Raw genomic sequence first — 25,862 nt, forward strand, 5'->3', positions numbered from 1 at the left:
AATACTTATGGGAATGCTTCAGAATGTAACATACCATGAAAATGAAGAAAATTTTCATAACTATTCCAAAGAGGTAGACTTTTGCTAATGAAGATTATTCATCTCTAAATTTTACTTTGATTTCAGAATGATGCAAACAGATGCTCGAAGTATTTGGCTTCATTTCTAACCCTTTCAGTCTCTTGATCTTTTATTTCTTTTATTTTCTTTTATTTCTTCTATAGTTGCAGCTGTCATCGTTTTCTCCTGTTTTCATGTCTCCCTTTCTTGCTTTGCTCACTCTGTGTATCAGTTTTTGTGGAATATGAAATATTTTTGTTAAATGCATTAATAACATTAATCACCTGCTTCAAGTCATTAATGTTTCTCTACTGCCTACAGTATAAGCACCTAAACTCCTACAGACCTCTGAAGTTCAGAGGTACATAACTAGAACATTGTAAAGTTGTATCTCCATTAGAAATCCATTTCTAGCTTGTCTGCCAAAAAGCCTCTTGAGAACTTAGCCTTTGGTTCAGTTACACCAGCCCATTGCTGTGTGTCCTTTCATTAGTGAGGAATTTTTAATTCTAATCCAAAATTCCTGAAAAATTCAAACTACAAAATGGCATGTTATTCTCCAAATGCCACAATTACAATGAATGGATATAATCCAACAGAGCCCTCCCATGCTGTCCATTTGGCATTGCTGCTTCAAGTTTAATAAATGTATTGAGTTATTTCGTGCTTGAGGTTCTGAAGAGGTGAAACTCAATAAAAGTAAGGCTCCATAAAGTTGGGAGCTGGTAAAAACAGCATCAGATAGTAAAAGAACATGATATGGTCATAATATAGAAGAAGGGACCCAATGTACCAAGGCAGTATTTGATAATGGAGACAACTAGACCTTCAAGCAAGATTTGTGGGATGAGAGTAGAGTCTAGAAGAAACTGCAAGTTGCCTGACTCTTGTGCACAATTACCACAACTGTTCCCCATGAGCACATTTACACAATCAACTTATCCCCAGGAAATCCAGTTCTCCCATTTGAGTAGAGATTAGCTCACTGTCATTTGCTACTCAGTTTTCTATGCCATGTAATCTTTCTTAAGCCCCAAGGAACTAACTTTGGTGGACTTGAGTTCGTAAAACTAAAAGATGTTTTATCCAGCTTGACCCATGACTGACCATATGGCTATTGCTTTGTGTTGTTTACAGTAATACATGGTAAGTGCCCCCGAAACAAATTGCGTAAAAACTTAGTGTTAGGAAATTGGAAAAAGTCCAATTTGGATAATGTCAGTTTAGCTGAGGAAGAGTTCATATGGCACTATTTAGGAGATTTTTGGATTATGTGATGGTAATTGTGTTTGAGCATATTGAATGACAAAATATGGAAAGGACAAAACGGTACTTTGAACCACAAAAACTCATGTAGCCCCTCTATAATTCATGACTAACTCTTCTCAATCCTCTGGACATTGGTTTCCTTAGTAGACAAGTGAACTGTATTAGAGAATATGCTTTTGCTAGGCACGGTGGCGCACACCTGTAATCCCAGGCCTTGGGACACAGAGGTAGACAGATACCTTTGAGTTCTAGGCCAGTCTGGTCTACATAGTGAGTTACAGGCCAGACAGGAGTATGTAGGGAAAACCCACCCAAATTAATTAATCAATTTTTAAAAGGAAAGAGAAATGTTTATAAGTACAACTTAAATGTGTTAAAGTAACTTCAGATTTGCTAATTTGCTAAATCTATGTTTCCTTATCTGTCACATAGGATATGTTAACTTTAGGATTAAATGAGATAATAAATATAAATTGCCTAACTATATAAATACAAAATTTTCTTTCATATGGGTGAAAGGATATAGATTACGAATCAGAACCACTTGAATTAAAATTAAATTCAGGTCTGCTATGAACAAACATTCAGAACTTGTGTTTTCTTGCCTTGAAGATGGAAGTAGTAATACCTCAGAGCTCTTCTATTAACGAGTGAGAGAATGAATTTTAAATGTATAGCAAAGAGTAGATGTCTCATAAATGTTGAATCCAAAGTTTCCCCTAATTCTAAAATTAAGTGATTCTCTACAATATGAATGTATGCATTTTCAGTAAGTGAAGTGGAATAGTTAAAATTAAAACAGATTTCAATTAATTAAATATTCCAGAATGTCAACAGCAATATCATCTTTTAAAATAATAAAGCTTACAGTAATGTTGAAATCATCTTTTAGTTATTTATAAATTTCAGTCCATTTTTGAAGAAAGACATGTAGCATTGTTACTACATGTTGCTAAAAATAGTGTCACCTATCAGAGAACTTGTCCCTGAGAAGACCCATTTATTGCTTATAGCTCTTCATCTGGGGTGGGGTCTGTTGATATGTCAGCTGGTGTTGTCATTTTGCAAGTCTTGTTTAGATGATTATATTTTTGAGATACCATGAGTACAGCTTTTCTGTCATATATAGAGGATAACTATCTCACAGCTTAATCCTCTGGTTCTATCCCCCCATCCCTAGCAATGTTCCCTGAGCCTTAGGTATAGAGTGTAACTGGAGAGTTTTCTCTCCGGGTCCCACCAAGCCCCAGCAGTCCGACAGCCCACTTATAAAATAAATACACAGACACATATTATTTAAACTGTTTGGCCTAATGGCTCAGGCTTCTAGCTATCTAGTTCTTACATCTTAAATTAATCCATTTCTATAAATCTATACCTTGCCATGTGACTCGTGGCCTACTGGCATCTTCACATGCTGCTTGTCATGGCGGTGGCAGCGGCTGGCAGTGTTCCTGTTCTCTCAATTGTCCTCTCTGTTAGTCCTGCCTATACTTCCTGCCTGGCCATTGGCCAATCTGTTTTATTTATTGACCAATCAGAGCAACACATTTGACATACAGACCATCCCACAGCATGGCTGTGTTGTAGATGTGTCCGTTGGTACTGGGCACCATACTGTCAGCTGTTCTCTGCATTTTGACTGTTCTGGATTTCTGTAATTAGATACAGTTAGAAATTATACTGGTCAGCAGTAGTGTGATTTATCTTAGGGTTTATGACTCACCAGCCATGGATACTTACTAAGTTTATATAAATTCCCTCCTCCTATATAGTGGGCCTTAAATCCAAGTAGACAGCTGTTGGTTACCACCAAGATAAAGTGCCACTATTGTACCCTTATGGACATCTTGACATTCTGGCTATTTGTTGTCATTCTTAGGTAGGACTGTTGATTGCTTTTCTTCCTTTGAGCTTGTATCGTACCTCTGATCACTATGAGAGCTAGACCTCAGGGAGGAGGCTTCCAGGTCAGTTGCAGTTCAATTCCTCCAAGTTCTGTGTCTAAAGTGTGTGGATTCTTCAACCTAAGGTCTTATCTTCAAGTTCTGAGAGGCAAATAAAGGGCAGTGACATTGCCTATATTATTTTGGGAGTTTCTTCGCTTCCCTGGCCAATGACTCAAAGAGAGATTTACCATGTCTAGTGATGGGGTTTTTTATTAGATAGTCTATGACTCTTGGGGAAAGCATTATTACTTCATTTAAACTGTATGCATTTTTTATTAGCTATATTATTTACCCTTATAAACTAGTGAGTCATGCCTAACAAAATCAAGTTGAAATAACATTTGAATTATGCTAATTTCCATGAAGTCCACAAAGATAAACTGTCTTAGAATAAAAAAGGTATTAAATAGTAACATTAAATATAATACTACTAGTATACCTTTATAAGCAATTGAAATGTTTAAATAACATGTATTTTGAATTTGAGTAGTTTATGTTGGTTTAATTTATTGACATGCTATCTCCTTTGCACTTAGACCTAGTTAGTTATTTGAACTTCTATAATAGTTTTTAGTATTTCTCTCATATAAAATGCTTTCTAGGCTTTGAATCATATAACTAGGTAAGCTATATATTTCTTTTAAAATAAGTTTTTTTCTATTTTATCTTGGCAAGGAAACTGGACAGACTTACTATATTAGTAAGCTGTACAAAGCAACCTGTTTAACCTGCAGTATCTAAAAATGCTGTCTTTAAGGGCCTTAGAATCTGGTATCTGAGTATAGATATAACCATCCTTATGGCTCTTTTAAACTAACAAGCACACTTACACACACACCCATGCTAAGGTTTAAACCTTGGAGCCTTGTGCATGCTAAGTAAGTACTCTACCATGAGGTATACCCTTGCCCCCATGTCTTAGAAATCAGAAATTTTAGAGGTTTACAAACAAGGGTTAGGTGTAAGCAGAAGGAAAAACAGTTACTTGGCTAAAACGGGCTATGAAGGATTAATTAGGAAGGTGAAGTTAGTTTTTCTCATTTCTAGCTAGTACCTGCTTTTGTTGGTATTTCTAACTTGGTGTAGTTAATCCAGACTCTGTTTTTCTTTTTTTTTTTTTTTTTTTTTTTTTTGGTTTTTCGAGACAGGGTTTCTCTCTGTAGCTTTGCGCCTTTCCTGGAACTCACTTGGTAGCCCAGGCTGGCCTCGAACTCACGGAGATCCGCCTGCCTCTGCCTCCCGAGTGCTGGGATTAAAGGCGTGCGCCACCACCGCCCGGCTCTCTGTTTTTCTTAAAAGGAAAAACCAGGAATAGAGACCTAGCAGAACTCTGTCCATATGTCTAGTCAAAGTTATTAGCATAAATGCCTGAATTTTGCCAAGGAATTAGATACTGCTGAAAAAATATCGAGAGCTCCTATATTTGCTATCCAAAGATTTCCACAGTGTTTGAGGGGTAAATGGCATCTACTGTTGACTAGACATGTGCCAGATAGCTGGCTGGTACTCTTCATGAATATAAAGCAGGCTTAAGTTGTATCTTTGAATGTGTGAAAGGTTCTTTTCTTATGATGGGCTAAAATGACCACGGATTAATACAGTAGCTCTCTTAACATTATGAGGCTCTTCCATTAATACAACCTCTTTGTCAAAAAATTGAAGAACCAACTTGAGGTGAAAGCACCTCTAAAATTGATGATTTGGTTAAATTCACTGTGAATATATTATGATTATAGAATAAGGCAAAGGGATCCTTGACTCATTATCAAGATTTCCTATGTTGATTTTTTAAGTTTTTGTTTCTAAATGACTATAAATGCTAGAAAATGAAAATTTTCTTTAAAAAAATCCTACACTTCTGGTATACTTTTCATGTATATAATGGTATTAAAATTTTGTCAAACTGTTAAGATGCTGAAATTCTCCATCAAACTTGCCATATCAAGATTGCCATAAAGCAATTCATTACCAGTAGGCATGATTTTCTGCAAACGATTTCTTTTACTGAATTTCCAGCTCAGTGTTATTTTCTCTTTGGCTTTTCATGCATATATAGTTTTTAGAATCTGTTATGAAGCCAGACTCCATTAATTCTGGCTGGCATCCTCCAGCCTCTGGGGGGGTGGGTGGATAGGTGGGTGATGAATATTGAATTCCTTTTACCTTTGAGCATGTAATAGACAATGGACCTTGGACATTTGTGGATAAAATTGTACACATTGTGACAGATACAAATCTGCTCACAGTTATTTTACTAGTGCATATTAGCATTAGTTATGATGTATACAAATATTCCAGAATTTTGGATCATCATCTAAATAACAGCAAATAATGATGTATGTTGAGCGTAGCCTTTATCATTCTGTGTTTTCTTGACTTCAAATTGAAGAAAAAATGGAATAAAAGACTATTTTATTCATTTTTTTTAAATCCCCTATCAGCAGAAAGTAATTAACTGAAGATCCACAATTAGCCTCACAGCAGTCCATATGAACCACCTCCTCCATCCTAGGTCTTTCCAGACCTCGTGTAATTCTGAGAATATTTTCCATTTGAAACAGAGGCTTATAATAACTAGCCTGAAATATATTTAAGAATGTAGGTGTTTTCTTTTAGGTTAATGTCTACTCTCCAATAGTAACTTTCTATTTTGCAAGGAGTTTAAAGACATAGAAGAATGCTCGTTTCCTCTCTGGAGAGTATAAAACTATGCCTTTCCCTTGATAAGCTTAGATGTAGCTGCTTTGCTTTGGCTGGAAATTTCATTATTAATTTTAAGTCTCTTGCTACAAATGAATTAACAAAATTAACCACATATTAAAGTAGAGATGATGAAAATTTTAAAAAGCCAGTCGTTACCACTGCTGAATAGTGAAATGTTATTGCTGACTCTGCCTTGAGAGAGAGAGAGAGAGAGAGAAAGAGAGAGAGAGAGAGAGAGAGAGAGAGAGTGTTCGTGGGTTTGCATATAGAAACCAGAGGTTGACATCTGAATGTTGTTCCCACTCACTTTTCCAATTTGTTTTGAGACAAGGTCTCTCACTGAACTTGGAGCTATTTCATTTAGCCTAGCAGGTGAGCCCCTGGGATTTGCTTGTCTTCCTTCTCAGCACCTCACTTATCTGTGTGGGCCAACAAGTCTATATATTTTAGGTAGGTGCTGGGCATCTGGGGGTTTTCAAGATTGCAGAGCAGGCGTTTTAACCACTGAGTCAGCCCCTTTTGTTTACCTTTTTGCTTTGGTTTTCTTTAGAAGGAAATGTTTTCAGTTGTATAGCATTCTTGCATAATTCGAATGCTGCATAAAGCTAACCCTGGGAACCTATTCTGTGATTCTCTGGATGTTTTTATGCAACCTGCTTTTGTAGGTTTAAATTACATTTTGTGACACTGTTTTTGTAGTTGAATTAGAAACTTTTTTTTTTTGTTTTTTTACATTAAACCTGTGATAAGTAATTGTCACAGTTAGCGCGCTGGTACAATGCTAATTTGAAGTGACATGTCCATACTGGCCCTCAGTAACATGAAGAAGCCTAACAGGTGTGAGGGGTGTGGCTTCCCATGGGTTCTGTTGAACTTCTAACCAGAGAAAAATAGCAGAAAAAGTGAAATGAACCTTGACTAAAGCTGTCAGCAGTAATTATCTCAGCGACACTTTGTGGGGAGATAGAATAAGCACTGCTGCTTTTAGAACCTGAGCACACTGTGTCCAGATAGAGTTCTCCCCCCCCCTCCCAGTTAACAGAGTGTGCGAATACCTTTCAAGAGGTGTTTATCCACAGAACGTAATTAAGAATTACAATGTCATTATAAAGTATACATTTTTAGATCTTTATGCATTTTAAATTTTAACACATGGTTTATTTTTATTATTTGCAGTAATTTTTGATGACAACTTTTTTTTATGCTTTCTATTTAGTTACCCATTATGATATGACATCTCTGAGAAAGGATACTTGTACAATCAGAAAAATACTTTCAAGTTCGGTTTGCAGTTAGAGAAATGTTCCATGTGTTTGTGTGGTCTTTATGAAACAGGAAAATGTATAGGATAAACTAATAACCTGAGGTCATCATGTGAGTGCTGTTGCATTTGGATTGATTAGGAACCAGCAGAAACTGAATAAATCTTTTTCAGTTTGTTCTCCAAGCACAATTCAGTGATAGTTTATTTTATGGTGTATTTTTAAAGTATAATTTGTTCAATAAAATAATTTATATGACAATGTTTTCTTTGAGAAGTATGTAGAAGTTAAAATGAGATTTTTCTTTACAAAGTTTCTGCCTATAGAAACTACTTTTTTTAAAATAATATTTTTAACATAAGTTGTTCCTGTCCTCAGCCATACCACCCTGGATGTCCCCTATGATCCTGGAAGTTAAGCAGCGTTGGCCCTTGGATGAGAGAAATTACTCCCTTTATTTCTTGCATTTTTTTTAATGCCTTAAAATAAATTTCTGTAATTCTAGTAATCAAATGAGACCTAGAGATCTAACTTTTTTCGTCCTAATTTAGCTTTATCATCTTCCATAGGTAGCTAGGGTAGCTTGTATTGCATATGAAAATGACACCATTCAGGAAAAGCTAGGAATCCACTTTTATTCTGAGTCCACTCTGGCATTTACTAGCTTTGTGATCTTGGAAGATTCTGAGTCTCATTTTCTTGCCCGTGGAATGGTAATGTGTCCAACCATGCCATGTTCATTATTACCAAGCAGTGAAAATGAGGATTAGTATAGTAAAATAAAAAAGAGCTAGCATTGCATAAACATTGTTAAAAATCTCGACCCTAGTAAACCATTAAGCAGAAACTATTCAGCTTCAGCTATATCTCCATCACTTAGCTGCATTGGTAGCACAATGTGCTAACTCATTTAACATAGTTAAGCAGATGAATAATAATATTTTCATCTACTTAAAACAAGCTTAATATGTAGTATAGGTAGGTTAGTAGATAGACAGGCATATAGACGTGTTGGCAGACAGATTGGTTGAACTATTTTTTAAACCTCACAGCAGTTTTATGACTGACAGATTAAGGAAATAGGAGACTTGTTCAGAGTCACATAGTTATTAGCAGACACAAGATTTCAAATTCTGGCAGTATAGCTTTGAAGTCCACGTTCATAATCACTCTGCTTTAACTCCTTGCAGGGAAGCATATGACATCGGCTTACCAAAGAAATTGCCTTACCTTGACACATATTTCCCATGACTTCCTTGTTACAGTTAAAGGTGATTTGGAAGACATGAAAAAGAATTGATGGTTAAACTCATGATTTGGTTTGATACTCTCTTCCATTGCAGTCACCAAAGCAGTACTGCTGTCTCTCCTAAAGGGGCACCTCTTCTCCAGTGACAGAATTGTCATACAAGTCTGTTGCCTCAGAAGATCTAGAGACTTGATTTCAGCCCCTGTTCTAGCTCCTTGGCTCACTCACATAAAACCTTGGCCTCTGACATTGCCCCTGCCTCCATCTATCTACTCAGCTCCCATCTATGACAGTAGTCCTCTCCTTAGGAACTAACTGAATAAAAGGTGCTTATTTATGAGAGATCTGTCCAGATACCACAGGCTGAGGTCACTACCAAATCATACTATGTACTGGGCAAGTTGTGGTTGTTTAAGAGTATTAGTGTGAGTTTTGAAGTACATTCACTTCCATCTTTTCAAATGCCTCTCACAAGTCAATAAACTAGACAATAAGTAACATTCTGTTACCTATCTTATAATAGATAATAAAGTAGATAATAGGTAACACTTTGTTACCAAAAGTGAGGGACACTCAGGTAAGAATAATAGAGTGGCAAAGCCTAGGGATAGGTCAGCACAAGGGACTCTTGGATCAGTGTGTAAACAAGCCCAAGTAGACTGTAAAAAGTGGTAGGTATTAATAACTGGAAAGAGGGTCCAGGTTATTGTCTTGAACACCAAACCAGGGCATTGGGGGTGGTGGTGCTGTTTAGGCCAAGAGAAAAAGCTTAAAGTTATCTAGTTCCGTTTTATTTTCCCTACTTTTTTTTTTTAAGAAAACAAAACAAAACAAAAAATCAAGAGTTTTTTCTAGATTTGGGAATGTAACTCAGATACAGTGATCTACCACAGAGTGTATTAATCCACAAGTGTTTAAACATAGAATACTTTTACAGGCAGCTTTAATGGTGGTATCTGGGCAGGTGTGTGTGTGTACGTGTGTGTGCACGCATGCACGCACGCACACACATGCCTGCCTCATAGGTTCGTTAAATGTATGATGTTCTCAATAGACTTACTTGATCTCCTAAAGATAAATGGCTAGATGTTCTCAATAGACTTATTTGATCTCCTAAAGTTACTGCTGTTCATCTATAGTAATTAAATGGGTGCCTGTAGCAGATTCTGCTTTGTGGTGCTTGGAATTGAGCCTGTAGGGCCACACACGTGCTAGATAAGGATTCTACCACAAAGCCATATTCCCAGCCCAAGCAGACTCTACTTTTACTTTTTAAAAACTGCCCCCCTCCCCTGTGTGTGTACACGTACACACATATGTATGTATGTGTACGTGCCAGCACATGTGTGGAGGCTAGAGGGCCACAGTCAATGTCAGTGAAGTCTATGTAAGTCAGTTCTCTCCTTTTACCAAGTGGGTTCCAGAGATTGAACTCAGATTGTGGGTTGTGGTGGCATTTACCTGCTGAGCCATTTTTCAAGCTCCAGGATCAACTTTTGGATAATGCTTTGTAACATAAACCTTTTAAAAGGTTGTTATTAAGCAGGTAGTGAATGATATTAGAGATGGGATCTTAGAAGTACTCAGAGCTACAATATATTTAAGCAAACACTGTCCATTGGGTAGCACTTATAATAATGTTATGAAAGAGGAAATAAACTTAAATAATTTAAACTTTCTTTGTTCACTTAGGAAAAACTATTTAATGAACATTGGTTAACATACTTTGAATATCTTCAATGTAGAAAAGATTAGTATATTCATGGGTGCTTTATGTATGTTTCAAAACACATGCTAATTAGGTAGGCTAAATATAATTACATAAGCTTGTGTAAAAACACTTAAATGATACTAACATTGTCTCTTAGGGTTAGACTATTAAAGGAAGAAACAGTTGGGCCTTGTAACTGAAAATACATAAGATAACCCTGCTGTCTCTCAAGAAGTTGAGCCAAAGACAAAATGTGCATGCATGTGTGTAAGGGCGATAGATAGATGATAGATGATAGATAGATAGATAGATAGATAGATAGATAGATGGATGGATGGATGGATGGATGGATGGATGGATGGATGGATGGATGGATGGATAGATAGATGGATAGATGGATAGATGGATAGATGGATAGATGTACTATGTTAGGTAGGCACTTTTTTTTTTTCAGTTATCTTTTTATTGCTGTCCACAGAGATTATTCTCATTTCTCAGATGAGCAAACTGAGATCTCATGAGATCAAAACAGCTTCCCCAGGAGATAGCATTAATGTCAAAACCAGATTATCTGTAGACTGTTTTGATGTGTAGTAAGAAGGTAAGTGCTGATTGAATAACTAAATCATAGACTTTAAGTAACCATATGGTTAATATATATTCATCAACTAGCTTTAAATGATTAAGTAATATGGAGAGTCAAGAAAAATCTGCATACATTCCAGATCTCTTTTTCCCCCTTACCAATCTTTAGATTAGAAGCCATATATTTATGAGTTATTCCTCTCTTCTGCCCTCCACCAGAGGGTGCTCAGAAGCAATAAAATGACAAAAGCAACTGTGACAGGCATTTAGAAACAAAGAGGCCTTTTCATTCACAACTGGATTAGTGGCCTTTCTGTAAAAAAAGTAGAGTTAGAATCCTCCATTCAGCTCAAGTGGCTTCTGTGATTTACAGCTCCTCATCATGACAACTTACCCACTTTCCTGAAGTTGATACTTTCTACAGGTAACACTGACTGTTCTCTCTAAGCAAATGTGGAGAGAGATGCTGTGCCTGGATAGAGTCAGGCTGATCTTGCTATTAGGGCTGCAGTTTTTATTGTATAATTTAATGTTCATAGCAAGTACTCTGATATTCTGAAGTGATTCAGCACTTCTAAAGTACCCCACTAAATCAGTAAATAGCAAAGTCCCAAAATACTGTGGTGTAATCTGGTTTTGGGAACTTAAACAGATTTTAAATGGCAAAATTTAAAAGTCTTTTTCTGTTGGTCAATCTGTTCTGGTAATCAAAAACTACAAATTATGTTGGACCAGTATGGAGAATTCTAAAAGTAGGCAATTGTAATGTGAAAAAAGGAACACCAGAGGAGTTGGCTTACTTAAAAAAAAAAAAAAAAAAAAAAAAAAAAAAATGCCACTTTTTAAAAAGTTTAAATATTTATTTGTATTTTGCAGCTAGTTAGTAGAAGAGTTTACATTAGGCTCCAAGAAAACATGTTTATTACTAGAAAAGACTCAGGTAGAGAGCTTTACCCTATGTAGATGATTCCTCCTTGTAAATGAGAGGCTTAACTGGACTTTCCTGGGGAGAGAAGGTCCTCTCATTTTGGAATCTTTTGTGATGTGTAGAACAGCCAGTAGACACCTGGGAGTGGGCATACTGATAGCTTCTCTCTGAAAAGTGTCATTTTGGGGGTTGTAATGGAGCCAAGGATGCTTGGCAGGGAAAAATAAGGCTGCTTGACTTGATTTAGCTAAAGCTTCAATATCTATGATCAGCATATGATGAATTCTAAGGATCTTTCAATGTTTTTTTTTTTATTATTTTTTTTTTCATCACAGGCAATTTATTTTGTTCTATTCATTCACAGTTAATACAGAAAATACTTGGAAACATTTCCATAGAATGTTTGACACAGAAATCATCAAATAGAAGTATACAATGTTGACAGGAGGCAGTACATTTATAATTTATAACCCCAAATGTATTTATAAATTAGAAATGGAAAGATCTACAAATGATATTATGAAGGTTCACCAAAGTCATTTAATCTGTCAGTTTCTCATTCATTTTTTGTCTTAATAATATTCTATTGTATGAATAAGCCACATTTTATTTCTCTCCAGTATTTGATAGCTATTTGAGTTGTTTTAACTTTTTTACTATTAGCAACACACTGCTGTAAACTTTCATGTAAACTGATTCCTCATTTGGTATCAGCATATGAGATTATGTTCATATCAAACATCTCAAGACTTGTTACTGTTGCTGTTTATTTCATTAAGTCTTACCAACTTGCTGGATCAATTGAGGACTCTAACACAGCAAAGTCTGGTGACAAATAGTTTTTAAAGCTATTTTCACAGGGGTTTTGTAGATAATTGATCTTGACATGCACATCTCTTTTAATATTCCATTGGTTCCAGGACATTATTAGTAATTTCCTTTTTAACAGTGTGCTTTCTTAAGAGGTGACTACACTGCTATTTAACCCTGCTACAAGAGTGTGGCAATGGGCTAGCCCAGACAAGTAGATGTGCATGCACTTGGTAACTAGCATTCTTAATAAGCTTGCTTCAACTTGATGCAAATTAAAGCTCTGATTTTTCTAGCACACAAGTGACTTAAATGGAAAAAAAAAAAAAAAGCTTTGGTTTGTGAATAAAAATAAATAAGTTTTTTGATTTACACTCTTGTTGGCAGTAAATGAAATTTCAGACTCATGACTAAGTTTGGCTTTATACCGCTTCAGTGATTTGTCTGGCCAAACAGTGCACTCAAAAAAAATTTTTTTTTCCTCTCTCTCTTTTTTTGGAGACAAGCTTTCTCTGTGTAGCACCAGCCAACCTGGAACTGGATATGTCTGTGCTACCATTGTCAGGCTGCATTTGAAAAAAAGTTTAATGCATTATTTTTTAAAAAGATTTATTTATTTATTATATTAACAGTGTTATTTATTATGTGTACAGTGTTCTGCCTGCATGTATGCCTGCAGGCCAGAGGAGTACACCAGATCTCATTATAGATGGTTGTGAGCCACCATGTGGTTGCTGGGAATTGAACTCAGGACCTCTGGAAGAGCAGCCCATGCTCTTAATTACTGAGACATCTCTCCATCCCTGCACTCAAATTTTTTAAGAGTTACCAGTTAGTCATCTTCAGGACTTCTTGTATTTAAATGGCTTGTATTAGAACAGAGAAGTTGTAGAAAGTTTCATAGCCTTTGGAGACCAGTCCAGTCCAATTCAACTTGGATAAATTGCTGTCTCTTGAAACTTTGTTTGTGATCTATGTAGCCATAGTCCTGAATTTGAAGAGTTGTGTATGTTCAGTGAAGAAGCACTTGCTATGAAGTACCTGATAAATGAAGGTCAATGGGTATGGTTATTTTAATTAAGCCAAAGAAAATTGTTGCTGTCTATCATAAGATGTAAGACAGTCTATAGTAAGACACTATAGTTGTCTGAGTTTATACTTCTTAACTGGCTTTGAGATAAAACTGTCCTATGCTAGTTTTATCTTCCCATGCAGTTACCTGTATGGTCCTGAGCAAGATTTTTCATTTATGTAAGGCTTAGTAGTCACATCTTTAGAATGGTGATTGTGCTGAGTATAGTAACACACACCATCTGTAATCCCAGCAATTGAGAGGCTGAGTTAGGAAAACCTTGGTTTTGGAGCCAGCCTGGGCTACACAGGGGAACCCAATCTTAAAAACAAAAAAGGTAATGTTTTAATTCCTTAGTACCTAGCCTGATTTGTTGCCAGAATGTAAGACAAATGGCCTCTGGCTCAGTTCCTGTTAAAGTCCAGCTCCCCTATTAGTTCTTATGAGTGAAGTTCCGCATTTGGTCTTCTGAATTCTCAACAAAATGGGACATTAAGGTCTGCTTAAGAGCATTTTAGGACTTCTCTCGCTTGAAGTTCTAAATGCTTGCTGAGAACCAAATAAGTTCATAATAGCAACAACTGTAGTCTTCATCCAGTTTTTATAATAGTTACTTTTATGGCTGTGAGCAAATAATTGATAAAGACAACTTAAGGAGGGTTTGTTTTGACTCATAGCTAACAGAACACTTATCATGACAACAGAAGTGAGAAAGGTGGCCACACTCCACAGGAAGCAAAGAGAGATGAGTGTTGGTCATCTGAGTGCTTTCTTTTTATTTAGCCTGGCAATACAGCCCACAGAATTGTGCTACCCACATTCACCATGGGTCTTCCCACCTGAGCTACCAATCTAAAAACAGTCTCATATTGCATGCCTGGAAGTTTGTCTCTTAAATGACTCAAGGTCCTACAAAGTTGATAGTCACTACAAGTTGACAATCATACTACATTTTAAGAAAATATATTTATTTATAAAATTCGAAATATATATTATCTTAATTAAATATTTAGCTCTAAAAAAATTAACCTCAACCAGGTGGTGGCATGCCTTTAATCCTAGCACTTAGGAGGCAGAGGCTGGCGGACCTTTGAGTTCAAGGCCAGCCTGGTCTCCAGAGTGAGTCCTCAGCACAACCAGGACTACACAGAGAAACTCTGTCTCAATGTAAAAAAGTTAATCTCAGTACTAAATACCCACTGATACAACTAAAGGTCTTGAGAGTCTTTGATCATTGTCTATAAAAGAGAACAAAAAGTTGTTAATTGCTGAACTATGTAATATGTAAAAATGCCATTTTACAAATCACAGTTATTCAAAAGTACTGCAAAGTCACAAAAGCACTTTTTTTGGGTCTAATTTTGGAATCTTCCTGATGTTCCTCTTACATAGTTATGAAACCATACATTGTTTCCTTCATAAACATACTGACAGGAAATATTCAGACACTAGAAAGGACACCACCATGTCCTGAGAACTGAAGCAAGGCAAATTTAAAAAAACAAAAAACAAAAACACTAAGCTGTTCACAGAGAAGTTTCAAGACAGGATAGCATTGAGGCTGTGTTCTGGCTGGTTACCACTTAGTGTCCTTATTCCGGTCTACATAAAGACAAAGCAAAAAGTAGAGCAGAAAGATAGGGAAACTGTCACTTAGCAAGGAAGGAGTAAGTGTAAAGTTGCTGGCAAAGTGAATGCTGAGTAAGTATCTGTGATTATTGAAGAGATTATCATATTAAATCGGAACTTTGTGCTCCTCCCTGGGACAATAGGAAAGGTGCTATGAGGGTAAGTTTCATCTTATGAAATTACAAATTCATTTGGAAGAAGAAAACCTTAACTTAGAATGCCACTCAAGGAATTCCCTGCTTAAAAACAACTGTCTGGGGAATTGATTGTCCAGGGTCTTCACACAGAAGTTGATGCAACTGCCATCTAGAGTTCCCAGGCTCTATAGCAAGCTTGCAACAAAATGTATCCTGCTGAGGCCAGATAATGTGGAGCAGGACTAGAGTCCCTGCAAGGAAGTCCTGTGAGTCCACTGTGTGAAGCTGTGAAAGTGAAACCTAAATTGTATTGGAGATCACAGTGTAGTGTTTTGTTGTTGTTGTTTTTGTTTGTTTGTTTTTTATCTCTTTAGCGGCCTGCCACCCATCTCCCAAATAAATACATGGAGACTTATCCTTACTTATGAATGTCTGGCCTTAGCTTGGCTTGTTTCTAGTCAGCTTTTCTAACTTGAATTTTCTTTTCTCTTTAACTATGTTTTGCCTCTGGGCTTTTTACCTTTCTTTATTCTATATATCTTTTTCTCTTTCTTACTCTGTGTCTGGCTGTGTGGCTGGGTAGCTGGCCTCTGGCATCCTTCTCTCCTCCTTTTCTCACTTGCTCTTCTCCAATTTATTCTGCTTGCCAGCCCCGCCTATCCTCTCTTTCCTGCCTAGCTATTGGCCGTTCAGCACTTTATTAGATCAATCAGGTATTTTAGGCAGGCAAAGTAACATAGCTTTACAGAGTTAAACAAATGCAACAAAAGAATTCAACACATCTTTGGATCAATAAACAAATATTTCACAGCACAAACAAATGTAACACATCTTAAACTAATATTCCACAACACCCTAGAATGTTGGAGATGCCAGGACTATGGTTTGTCTGCTGAGGAAATGCTGTAACCAAAGAAGAGCCATCTCAAGAAAGAGACTTATGTGCCGCACACAACATTTTTGGAATAATGATCCCATCATCAACCTCAGATGCTGGACATGGAGCTGTAGGATTTGGTGGTTCCGCTGCTAGGTTTCAGTCTTGCTTTGATCTAACTATTCTTTCTATGTCTTCTCTGTCTGCTTTTTTTTTCCCCTTCTAGAATGAGAATGTTTACTTGTAACGTTGTATATTGGAACTGTGTAACTTGGTTTTAATTTTATTGTAGCTCACAACTAAAACTTCACCTTCAGTCACAGAAGAGACTTTCAACTTTGGACTTTTGAATGTGTTGGGACTATTAAGTCTATGCAGACCTTTAGAGATAGACCTAATACATTTGCGATGTGAGAGGCCGTGAACTGATGGGGATAAGGCTTTGAAGACTGTGGCTTAGAAGTGCCAAGTTTTCCTGTCAGCTTAACAAAGGATGGACTTGTGGTGGTTAATATTGATGGTCAACTTGATGGGATTTATAATCACCTATGAGATAAACCTCTTGGAATGTCTGTAAGAGTTTTTAGATTAGGTAAACTGAGGTGGGAAAACGCCTAGATACGATGGTATCATTCTGTAGGCTGGTATCCTGACCTATATAAAAAGGAGAAGGCAAGTAGAAGACCAGCATTTTTCTTTCTTTGCTTCCCCATACAGTCCCAGTGTGGCCAGCTGCCTTGCTTTCTTGGTCATGATGAACAATCTCTCTCTGAACTTAAGCCAGAATGAACCCTTTTCCCTTATGTTGCTTTTGTCAGATACGGGATCATAGCAGTGGACAAATGATTCATTAATAAGTGGGGTGATCAATTTGCTGATCTGTTTAATATATGGCTCGATAGGAGACAGCTAGATGTCATATTTTCCTTCAGATATTTGATCATAGCAGTGGGACAAGTGATTCATTAGTAAGTGGGGGAATAGATTTGCAGATCTGTTTAATATATGGCTCCATAGGAGACAGCTAGATGTTATATCATTTTCCTTCAGTATCCATCTTACAATATATTGTTTTAAATATATGATGACAATTTAACTCACCAAGACTGGTACTTTGAAAAGGGGGTGTGTGTTTAAGTATTATAGAAGTCTTTCCATGTAATTATGAATATTATTCTTTCATAATAAGCTAGAACCTGACAAGTAGTAGTTTCCTGAATCTTAGTTTAAATGTGTAATCTGAAGATGTGTTATTATCCTCTTCTAGTGGTTTGCTTCATACTTTGAATATATCTTTTACCTATGCCATCATGCATTTATTATACTTTTGAAGAATATTGATCCTTTGCTTTATTAAGATTTTCTAAATGTTTTATTATGCAATATAAAAATATGTGTATGTTGCTAAGGAGATAACTCAGTTGGTTAAGTACTTGCCACACAAGTTTGAGGACCCAAGTTTCATCCCAATCCTACCCCCCCCCCCTTTAAAAATCTGCGTGTAGTGGTAGTCCACTCTTACAATCCCAGAGCTGAGGAGGTAGAGATAGACTGGGATCCCTCAGCCTCTCTGTTCAATAAGCCTCATCTACAGGCAAGTGAGAAAATGTTTCAAAAAACACGAAGTGGATAGTACTAAGGGGAATGACAGTCAAGGCTGCTCTATAGCTTCCGCACATGCACATCCACACACACAATTTTAAAAAATGTATCTACTAATATCACCATTGTTTTCATCATCAAAATCTTCACGCATCATCATACTCATGATAGCTGATATTTTTATTTTTTAATTAAAAACTTTTAATGATTTAAAAAAATTTTTGTCTGAAAACTAATTTTGTTATTGCATAATTAATAGTGACAGATCTGGTCCTTGATTCAGTAGGCTTATTTCATTAATTTGAAGAAAAAGTTCTACCAAGTACTCAGCTTGATGCTACCACCAAGATTTGTGCTACAATATTAACAGCTCTACCTATCACTGGGCTTTTTCCTTTTCCTCTTCCTCTCCTTCCTTCCTTCCTTCCTTCCTTCCTTCCTTCCTTCCTTCCTTCCTTCCTTCCTTCCTTCCTTCCTTCCTTCCTTCCTTCCTCCCTCCCTCCCTCCCTCCCTCCCTCCCTCCCTCCCTCCCTCTCTTACTTTCCTTTTTCCCCCTCCCCTCCCCTCCCTTCCCCTCCCCTTTTGACAGAATCTCACTATGTAGCCTTGGCTGTCATTGAACTTGCTCTGTAGAACACATTGGCCTTGAACTCACAGAGATCTGCCCTCCTCTGCCTCCTGAGTGCTGGGATTAAAGGTGTGCACCCTGATCTTTTCTGTCTTGTCCTACCAACTGAATCAAGGACTCACATATGCTAGCCAAGTGTTCTTCCTCTGAGCTATATTCCCAGACCTCTTCTTTGTTTTGACACTCAGTCTCTAGCTAGGCAGGCCTTAAACTTGCTGTCCCCTTGCTTTATCCGCCTACATAGCTGAAATTATAAACCTGTTCATAAGGCCTGGCTATAGATGTAACATCAGTGTAAAAACAGCACAAAACTCATGGCACCCATGTTACAAGGGCATAATTTAGATCTTGTGATCCTTCTGAAATGATTGCAATAGCCTTTTGTCTGTTAATCATACTTTGAGAATAACTGGCATAGTTTGTTCCTAATAATTAAATTGTTTCTGTAAGAAGAAAAGAAAATCTTCAAATGGATTTTAAGAGTGTTTACTCACTGATGGAGTATCTACTAATGTATTTTCATTTAAGCTTTTCTAACCAAAGCATACAGGCAAGGTACTCTCAGTTTTTGTGGAAGGAAAAGCATGTAATTGAGAATATTCACTGTAGTGAACTCTCAAAATGAATTTGAACTCAGACACACTGACTTTAAAAGTCTATTCCTGATTTTATCAGTGTATGATGTATTTGTGTGTGAAGCTTCACACCACTTTATATATAAAATTAATAGGTGTTAACCCAAAGAAGACCATACTCAGACATCTTCTGTTCCTTTGACAGTCAATGAAAAATTTGAATCCTTATGTTTTCCTTGAATTACTGAACAGAAAAAAAATTCAGTTGGTGAGGGTTTTTTTGTTTTGTTTTGTTTTGTTTGTTTTTAACTTTTAATGTCCAACTTTTCAGATGATGCCATCCTTATGTTTCAGTCATTGTTTATGTACTGGGACAGTCAGATATAAACTTGCCTAATACAGCCCTTTGTGCTTAAAATTGAAATTTTAAACTATGAATAGTATAAGATAGTCATTTATTTGTTTGTTTGTTTGTTTGTTTGTTTGTTTGTTTGTTTTGGTTTTTTTCAAGACAGGATTTCTCTGTGTAGTTTTGGTGCCTGTCCTGGATCTCACTCTGTAGCCTAGGCTGGCCTCACACAGAGATCTGCCAGGCTCTGCCTCTCGAGTGCTGGGATTAAAGGTGTGCGCCACCACTGCCCAGCTCCTTTAGTTTATTTTTAAGGGGTGTTTAGAACAACTTAAATTCATAAACATTTTGTTGATAGAGCATATTCATTGTTAGTTAAAAAAACCTCCATAGTAAAAGTAATGATAATATGTAATGTCAGGTTACAGATGCTCCCTTGGTCCAGTATTGATTTCATGAAATAATTTTACTCAAACTTTGTATGCATTTTTATATGTAAGCACTGTTATTACTAGTCATATTTGCAAGGATAGCCTCTTCACAGTAGGTTGAGATTCAACATATCAGAATATTATCACTATATACCTTATCTCAAGCTACAAATAGTCATTTACCAAATAATGTTGTTTTCGTTGAACATCTACTGTGGGCTTGGTATTGTCTTTAGCCTGTTAGGTCAACTTTCTCTCTTGGGGGGGAAATGTTACAAAATATTATGTTTATATATTACTAGGACAACTGTGCTTCCTTCATTTATTAATTTTATTTGTCCTATAAATGTGTATTAACTGTATTCCCCAAAACTTTTTTCCTCCCAAAACATTTTTAAAGTATTTTAAAAAGCTTGTTTATAAATATTTTCAACTCTAGAGAATTGTGAAGCTAGATATCTGTGAGCAAGCATGAAATCAGCATTGCTCTCCTTTTCTTCTTGCTTAGCCATTCTTCACGGGTGCTCTCTAAGCACTTGAAACATCATTGACTTGGGTTACTGTAGGATAATATGATCTCACAAGCAGTGAAGTATAGTGCAAAGTAAAATATTTGAACAAACAGCCTGTGGTAGGACAGTCTTTGTGAGCACTTATGGTAAAGCAGCTTCTTAGCCTCTGATAGATACTTCAGGGGAAACCTGTATTTATGTTTGGGTTAGTTTTGATACTATTTGTACAATTTTACAAATTCTGGAATTTGGAATTTGTAAAAATTGTATTACTATTAATATTTCATTGATATATATATATATATATATATATATATATATATATGAACTATTTTAACCTCAGATATATTGTATTCACCTATAAGGATTCTCTAACAATTTTTTTAGTGATAGTTAAGAAAAGTACTATAGAGACTGACTTCTGCTTGTACAATTCTTAGAATTAAAGCTTATAAGGACTTTTTTGAGTTACAAATATGAGCTCTGTCTCATTTATTATACAGCTATGTCTATTATTTAATTTCAGGTTCAATTTGATGGTATCCACTCATAAGAGACATCATATGAAGACTCTATTGAGTATTTTTTCTTCCCTGGGATTACTATCTTACAAATTATTTTATGTTGTAGAATATTACTTTAACTAGGCAAAGATGTGTTTCATTTGTTTATGCTGCACTTGTTTAATTACATAAATTGCTGTTTCTCCTTGCCTGCTTAAGGCATCTTATTGGTCTAATAAAAAGCTGAATGTCTAATAGCTAGGCAGGAGACGGATAGGCCAGGCTGGTGAACAGAGAGAATAAGTAGGAGGAGAAATCTAGGGAGAAAGAGAGAGAGATACCTGGGTCCAGAAGCCAGGCAACCAGACACAGAGGAAACGGGAAACTAAGATATACAGAATGAAAGACAGGTAAAAAGCCGAGGTAAAATGTGGATAAAGAGAAACAGATTAGAACAAGGGCTAAGATAAAGCAGAGCATTCATAACTAATATCAAGTTTCCATGTCATGATTTGGAAGATAGTTGATGGCCCAAAAGTGCCTGCTACAGTTATATTCAAATAATATGTTTAAGTATGAAAATCATTTTGGCTAAAGAATATAAACAGTATTATTTTTCGGAGAAACTATATACCATGATATCCTTTAAAAAAACAGCATTACTGTACCTTTCCAGTAAGTTTTGTTTTTGAAACATTTTAGTATCTCCCGGTTTTAGAGCTATATTCTGAGTTTTACTTAGATATTTTTCTCCCTGAGATAAATTGATGCATGCATATAATGAAAAGGCAGAAATGAATAACTCCTACTTATGACTAAGCTCTCTTAGAACTAGTGGATAATCTTTCATCAGTTCTAGGTGTAGTAATTTTGTCTAGGAAAACTTGGAAAATAGGATAAATACTTTGTTTTGAAGTTGAATCAAACCAGTTAATTTCTCACACAAATAGTCAGTATGTCATAGTCTCTCTGAATTATTAGATTCTAAATACCAATTGTTTTGTCCATTTGGTAAACAGACAAAAAATAAGGACTGAACTAAATACCAGAAGGAGTTTGAAGTGCCATAGATACTGCCCACATGTCCAAGAGGAAATGAGACACATACAGAAATAGATATAGGCACTAAAAGACAGGTACAAAATACTGTGAAAGCAAAGGACTTTGAAAGCACAGAGAAACCTGGTTTTCATATGTGTCTATCTTATCACTTAACCCCAGCTTAAACACTGATATAAAGACTCATCATTCTGGGATTTTAATATGGTGGTTATGCTGTGGAATGGGAGTTCATTTTGTTAGCTTAATTAGCCAGTGAGTTATAGGCATGAACTTATACTCCTGCCAACTTTCTCACCTCGAGAAGACTCTGTGCTTGTTGTTTTGTGCATCTGTCTTCTCATTTGGTATACACATTCTCTTAAGACAGACACTATATTTTAAATCTAGTCAGAAAATTAATCTTTCATTTATTTATTTAGGCAGCATTTTTAAGCAGTATAGAATTGAATGATGAAATAACAGAATCTTTGTGTTAAGTTGATTTCGTTTTTTGTTGTTTCACTATTCTGAGACTGGCGTCAAGTTCATTGTATAGCCAAGGGTGACTCAACACTAATGATCCTCCAGTGAAGACCTTCCAGGTCTGGGATTACAGGTGCACACTGAGTTTATGTGGTCTAGGTTGATTTAATACCAGGGAACCTATTTAAGTCTTTTCATCTTTGATAATGGAAAAGCCAAGTTTTCTTCAAACTCACAGACGTACACCTGCCTCTGCCTCCCAAGTTGTAGCTTGAATCTTAAAAGGTCTTATTAATCAAAACAAACCTGGTGCCAGGTATTGGGGTGAATGCTGGAAGAGCAGAGAGACAGAACAAGCCACAGCTACCTCACCTTGCCAATTCCTCAGCTGATCCTGTTTCCTCAGACTGGATGCCTCTCAGCTGAACTGTGCTGCTCAAAAGCCTAAAAGCTTAACCAGGCTATAGTTCCTTGTCCTCGCGCCTTAAATACCTTTCTGCCTCCTGCCATTACTTCCTGGGATTAAAGGCGTGAGTCACCATGCTTGGCTGTTTCCAGTGTGGCCTTGAACTCACAGAAATCCAGGCAGATCTCTGCCTCTTGGAATGCTAGGATTAAAGGCACTGTCTAGCCTCTATGTTTAATATTGTGGCTCTTCTGTTCTCTGACCCCATATAAGCTTATTAGAGTGCAAAATATTTTGGGGAACACAATACCACCACACCAAGTACTGGTATTAAAGGTGTGTGTCATCAGGGCTGGCTAAACTCATGACTTTAATCAGCACATTTCATGTATATCAGCACACATCACATGTGACTAAGCATACGTGGGTATTTATGTGAAGTGTGTATTTTCCATTCCAATATTTGCCTTAAAATAATTAGACTATTTAAACATGTATGAATTCTAGTTTTGCCTCACCCATTATTGTCTGCTGCCTATAAATTTATTAATTTGTAGACATTTGGATTCCTTCACTTTAAGTCACATTAATTCACACCTCTCCAAAGTTACCAAAGGATATTTTCAGTGTGTGAAGGATACCATATTTTATTTCTAGTAATAAAAGAAAGTTTGACTTATGTCATTAAATACACGTGTGCCTTTTAATTTGCTTGGGGCTCACACACCTTATTTTGGTTGTTTAACAGTTTTATTGATTTGAGTGATGGAAATCAAGCATGCTGAGCACATGCTCTCCACTAAGCTCCCCCTCCAGTCTTAAGCATTGTTTTTTTTTTAAGAATTATTTTTATTTTTTATGTATGAGTGTTTTTCCTGCAAATAAGTGTGTATCATGTGCCTACATACCACACAGAAGCCTTACCCAACTCCCCCAGAATTTGAATTACAATGTGTGCCAACATGCTTTAATTCTTCCACATAGTTAAAATGACATAAAATACAAATAATCTGTAGACACAGGAGTTAACTATAATAACATGAGAATGAAATGAAATACTGTTACAGAATAAATCATATGTAGCATGCACTATAATGGTATAAAAATGTTACTGATAATCCTCACAAACAATTGGCATGTAAAATTGCTTTATTAAGCATGCTTCTTTGAAGTTAAACTTTTTCCTGGTATTTCCTTCATACTAATCCTGAAACAGATATAAATTTTTGAAGTTTATTTTCTTTGAATCTATTTCCTTAGGAAGTTAATTGATACTTATGAAACTCTTTTTTGCCCAATTTCAATTTAAACTTCAAAATTATTTTATTTACTATCAGACATACTATAAGCTTTAACAGACATAAATATATGTTACTTAATTGTTTTTGCTAAGCAAGACAGATTATTTGGAGAGTGTTTTAGATTACAAAGATAATAAGGATTGTAAACAGAATGTAAACCAAGCAAGTTCTTCTCAATGAATTTTAGGTTCATAAGACCTTATAATCCTCAAACTTGTGTGTTAGTATTGATTTATAAACAACGTTGTAACTGTGTGGTAAAATAAAAACAGCATTGCCTTTGGCAGATATTCTTCCATAACTCCTTACTACCCTGGAAACTAGGACACTGGGGTTTTATTCTGTGAATGAATACTACTTTATTCATTCCCCTACACTGAGGGGAAAGTATGTATAATTTGGTTTTATGTACAATTTCTGGTTTCCCCTATCTGTCTAATGAAACTTAGTCATAACTACCATAATGTTTTTGGTTTTTTGTTTGTTTGTTTGTTTTTTTGTTTTTGGTTTTTTTGAGGAGAGAGAGAGAGAGAGAGAGAGAGAGAGAGAGAGAGAGAGAGAGAGAGAGAGAGAGTCAGTCAGTCAGTCAGTCAGTCAGTCAGTCAGTCAGTCAGTCAGTCTATGTAGTCCTGGCTATACTGGAGCTTACAATGTAGACCATGGTGGCCTTGAACTCACAGAAATCCACTTGCCTCTGCTTCCCAGCTGCTGGGATTAGGGGTGTGTGCCATCATACGTGGCTTACCACATATCTTATGTGTGGAAAAGTTTCAGAATTTCAAAGTCTTCTTGGTAATGTAATACCCAGGCTAATAGAGTAAGCTTTCTAATCTAGCTCCAAAAATTACACAAAAAATAGTAATATAAAAATCCTTTTGTGAAAGATGGTTGCATTTTGTTTAAAATGATACATTCTACTTTCTGCAGATGTGTCTTGCGGAATCAGGGCTCTCTTATCCCTGCCATCGACTTACTGTGGGAAGAAGAACTTCACCTGTACAGACCCGTGAGCAATCAGAGGAGGTGAGCCTGTTTGCCAGCGTTCACTGAACAAAAGCACTCATCCTTCACTCACCTGCCCACTTCCTAGTCTTTCTTTTTCTCCTGTAGCAATGAACTGGTAAAGTTAATGTAGCATGAATGATATCTCAGTCAAATTTTTGAGGCACAAACTCTCCATGCAAGATTATTATTACTAAAGTGTTCCTAGTTCTGTTAGTTTCACATTTCGACATATAGAATTCAGGCAGATTGTTGGTTAGATGATTTTTGTACAGAACTGCCAATCTAACAAAGGGATTTCTTTTTAAACATACATAATTGAGTGCATTTTATTGGGATTGATCCTCAAGTTTCTGTAACTTTTAGAATGACAATATTATACTTAACACCAAGATATTCAAAGTCAAAGGTGATAAATCATTAAGTCATTGATAGCAGTACACATAGACCCTGTAGAACAATATCAAGGAGCAGATGAGATGGATTGTCTTTGTTTTACTTTGTACCTCTGTGTCTGTATGCACCATAGATAGTAAAAGGCATTGTCTTAATTCTGTACTATGTTTATAGATAATATTTCTATGCCTAACTTTGATCTTGGTTAAAAGGATGGGAAAGAAAGCATGAGTATTGCGATTTAATGTTTTTTTGTTTTTGTTTTTGTTTTTCGAGACAGGGTTTCTCTGTGTAGCTTTGTGCCTTTCCTGGAACTCACTTGGTAGTCCAGGGTGGCCTCGAACTCACAGAGATACGCCTGGCTCTGCCTCCCGAGTGCTGAGATTAAAGGC

The 25,862-nt window shown here is 36.3% G+C and overlaps 1 protein-coding gene across 1 annotated transcript in view; it reads left to right on the forward strand.

Annotated features, from left to right (window-relative positions):
- Positions 1-25,862, forward strand: part of Faf1 (Fas associated factor 1) — a 339,484-nt gene that overhangs the window by 171,856 nt on the left and 141,766 nt on the right. Inside the window, exon 9 of the mRNA XM_076564728.1 lies at positions 25,000-25,095. Coding sequence (XP_076420843.1) covers positions 25,000-25,095 — 96 coding nt within the window. The remainder of the gene's footprint in view (positions 1-24,999; positions 25,096-25,862) is intronic.

The sequence above is a fragment of the Peromyscus maniculatus genome, chromosome 2 (genome assembly GCF_049852395.1).
Source record: "Peromyscus maniculatus bairdii isolate BWxNUB_F1_BW_parent chromosome 2, HU_Pman_BW_mat_3.1, whole genome shotgun sequence".
Classification (NCBI taxonomy): Eukaryota; Metazoa; Chordata; class Mammalia; order Rodentia; family Cricetidae; genus Peromyscus; species Peromyscus maniculatus.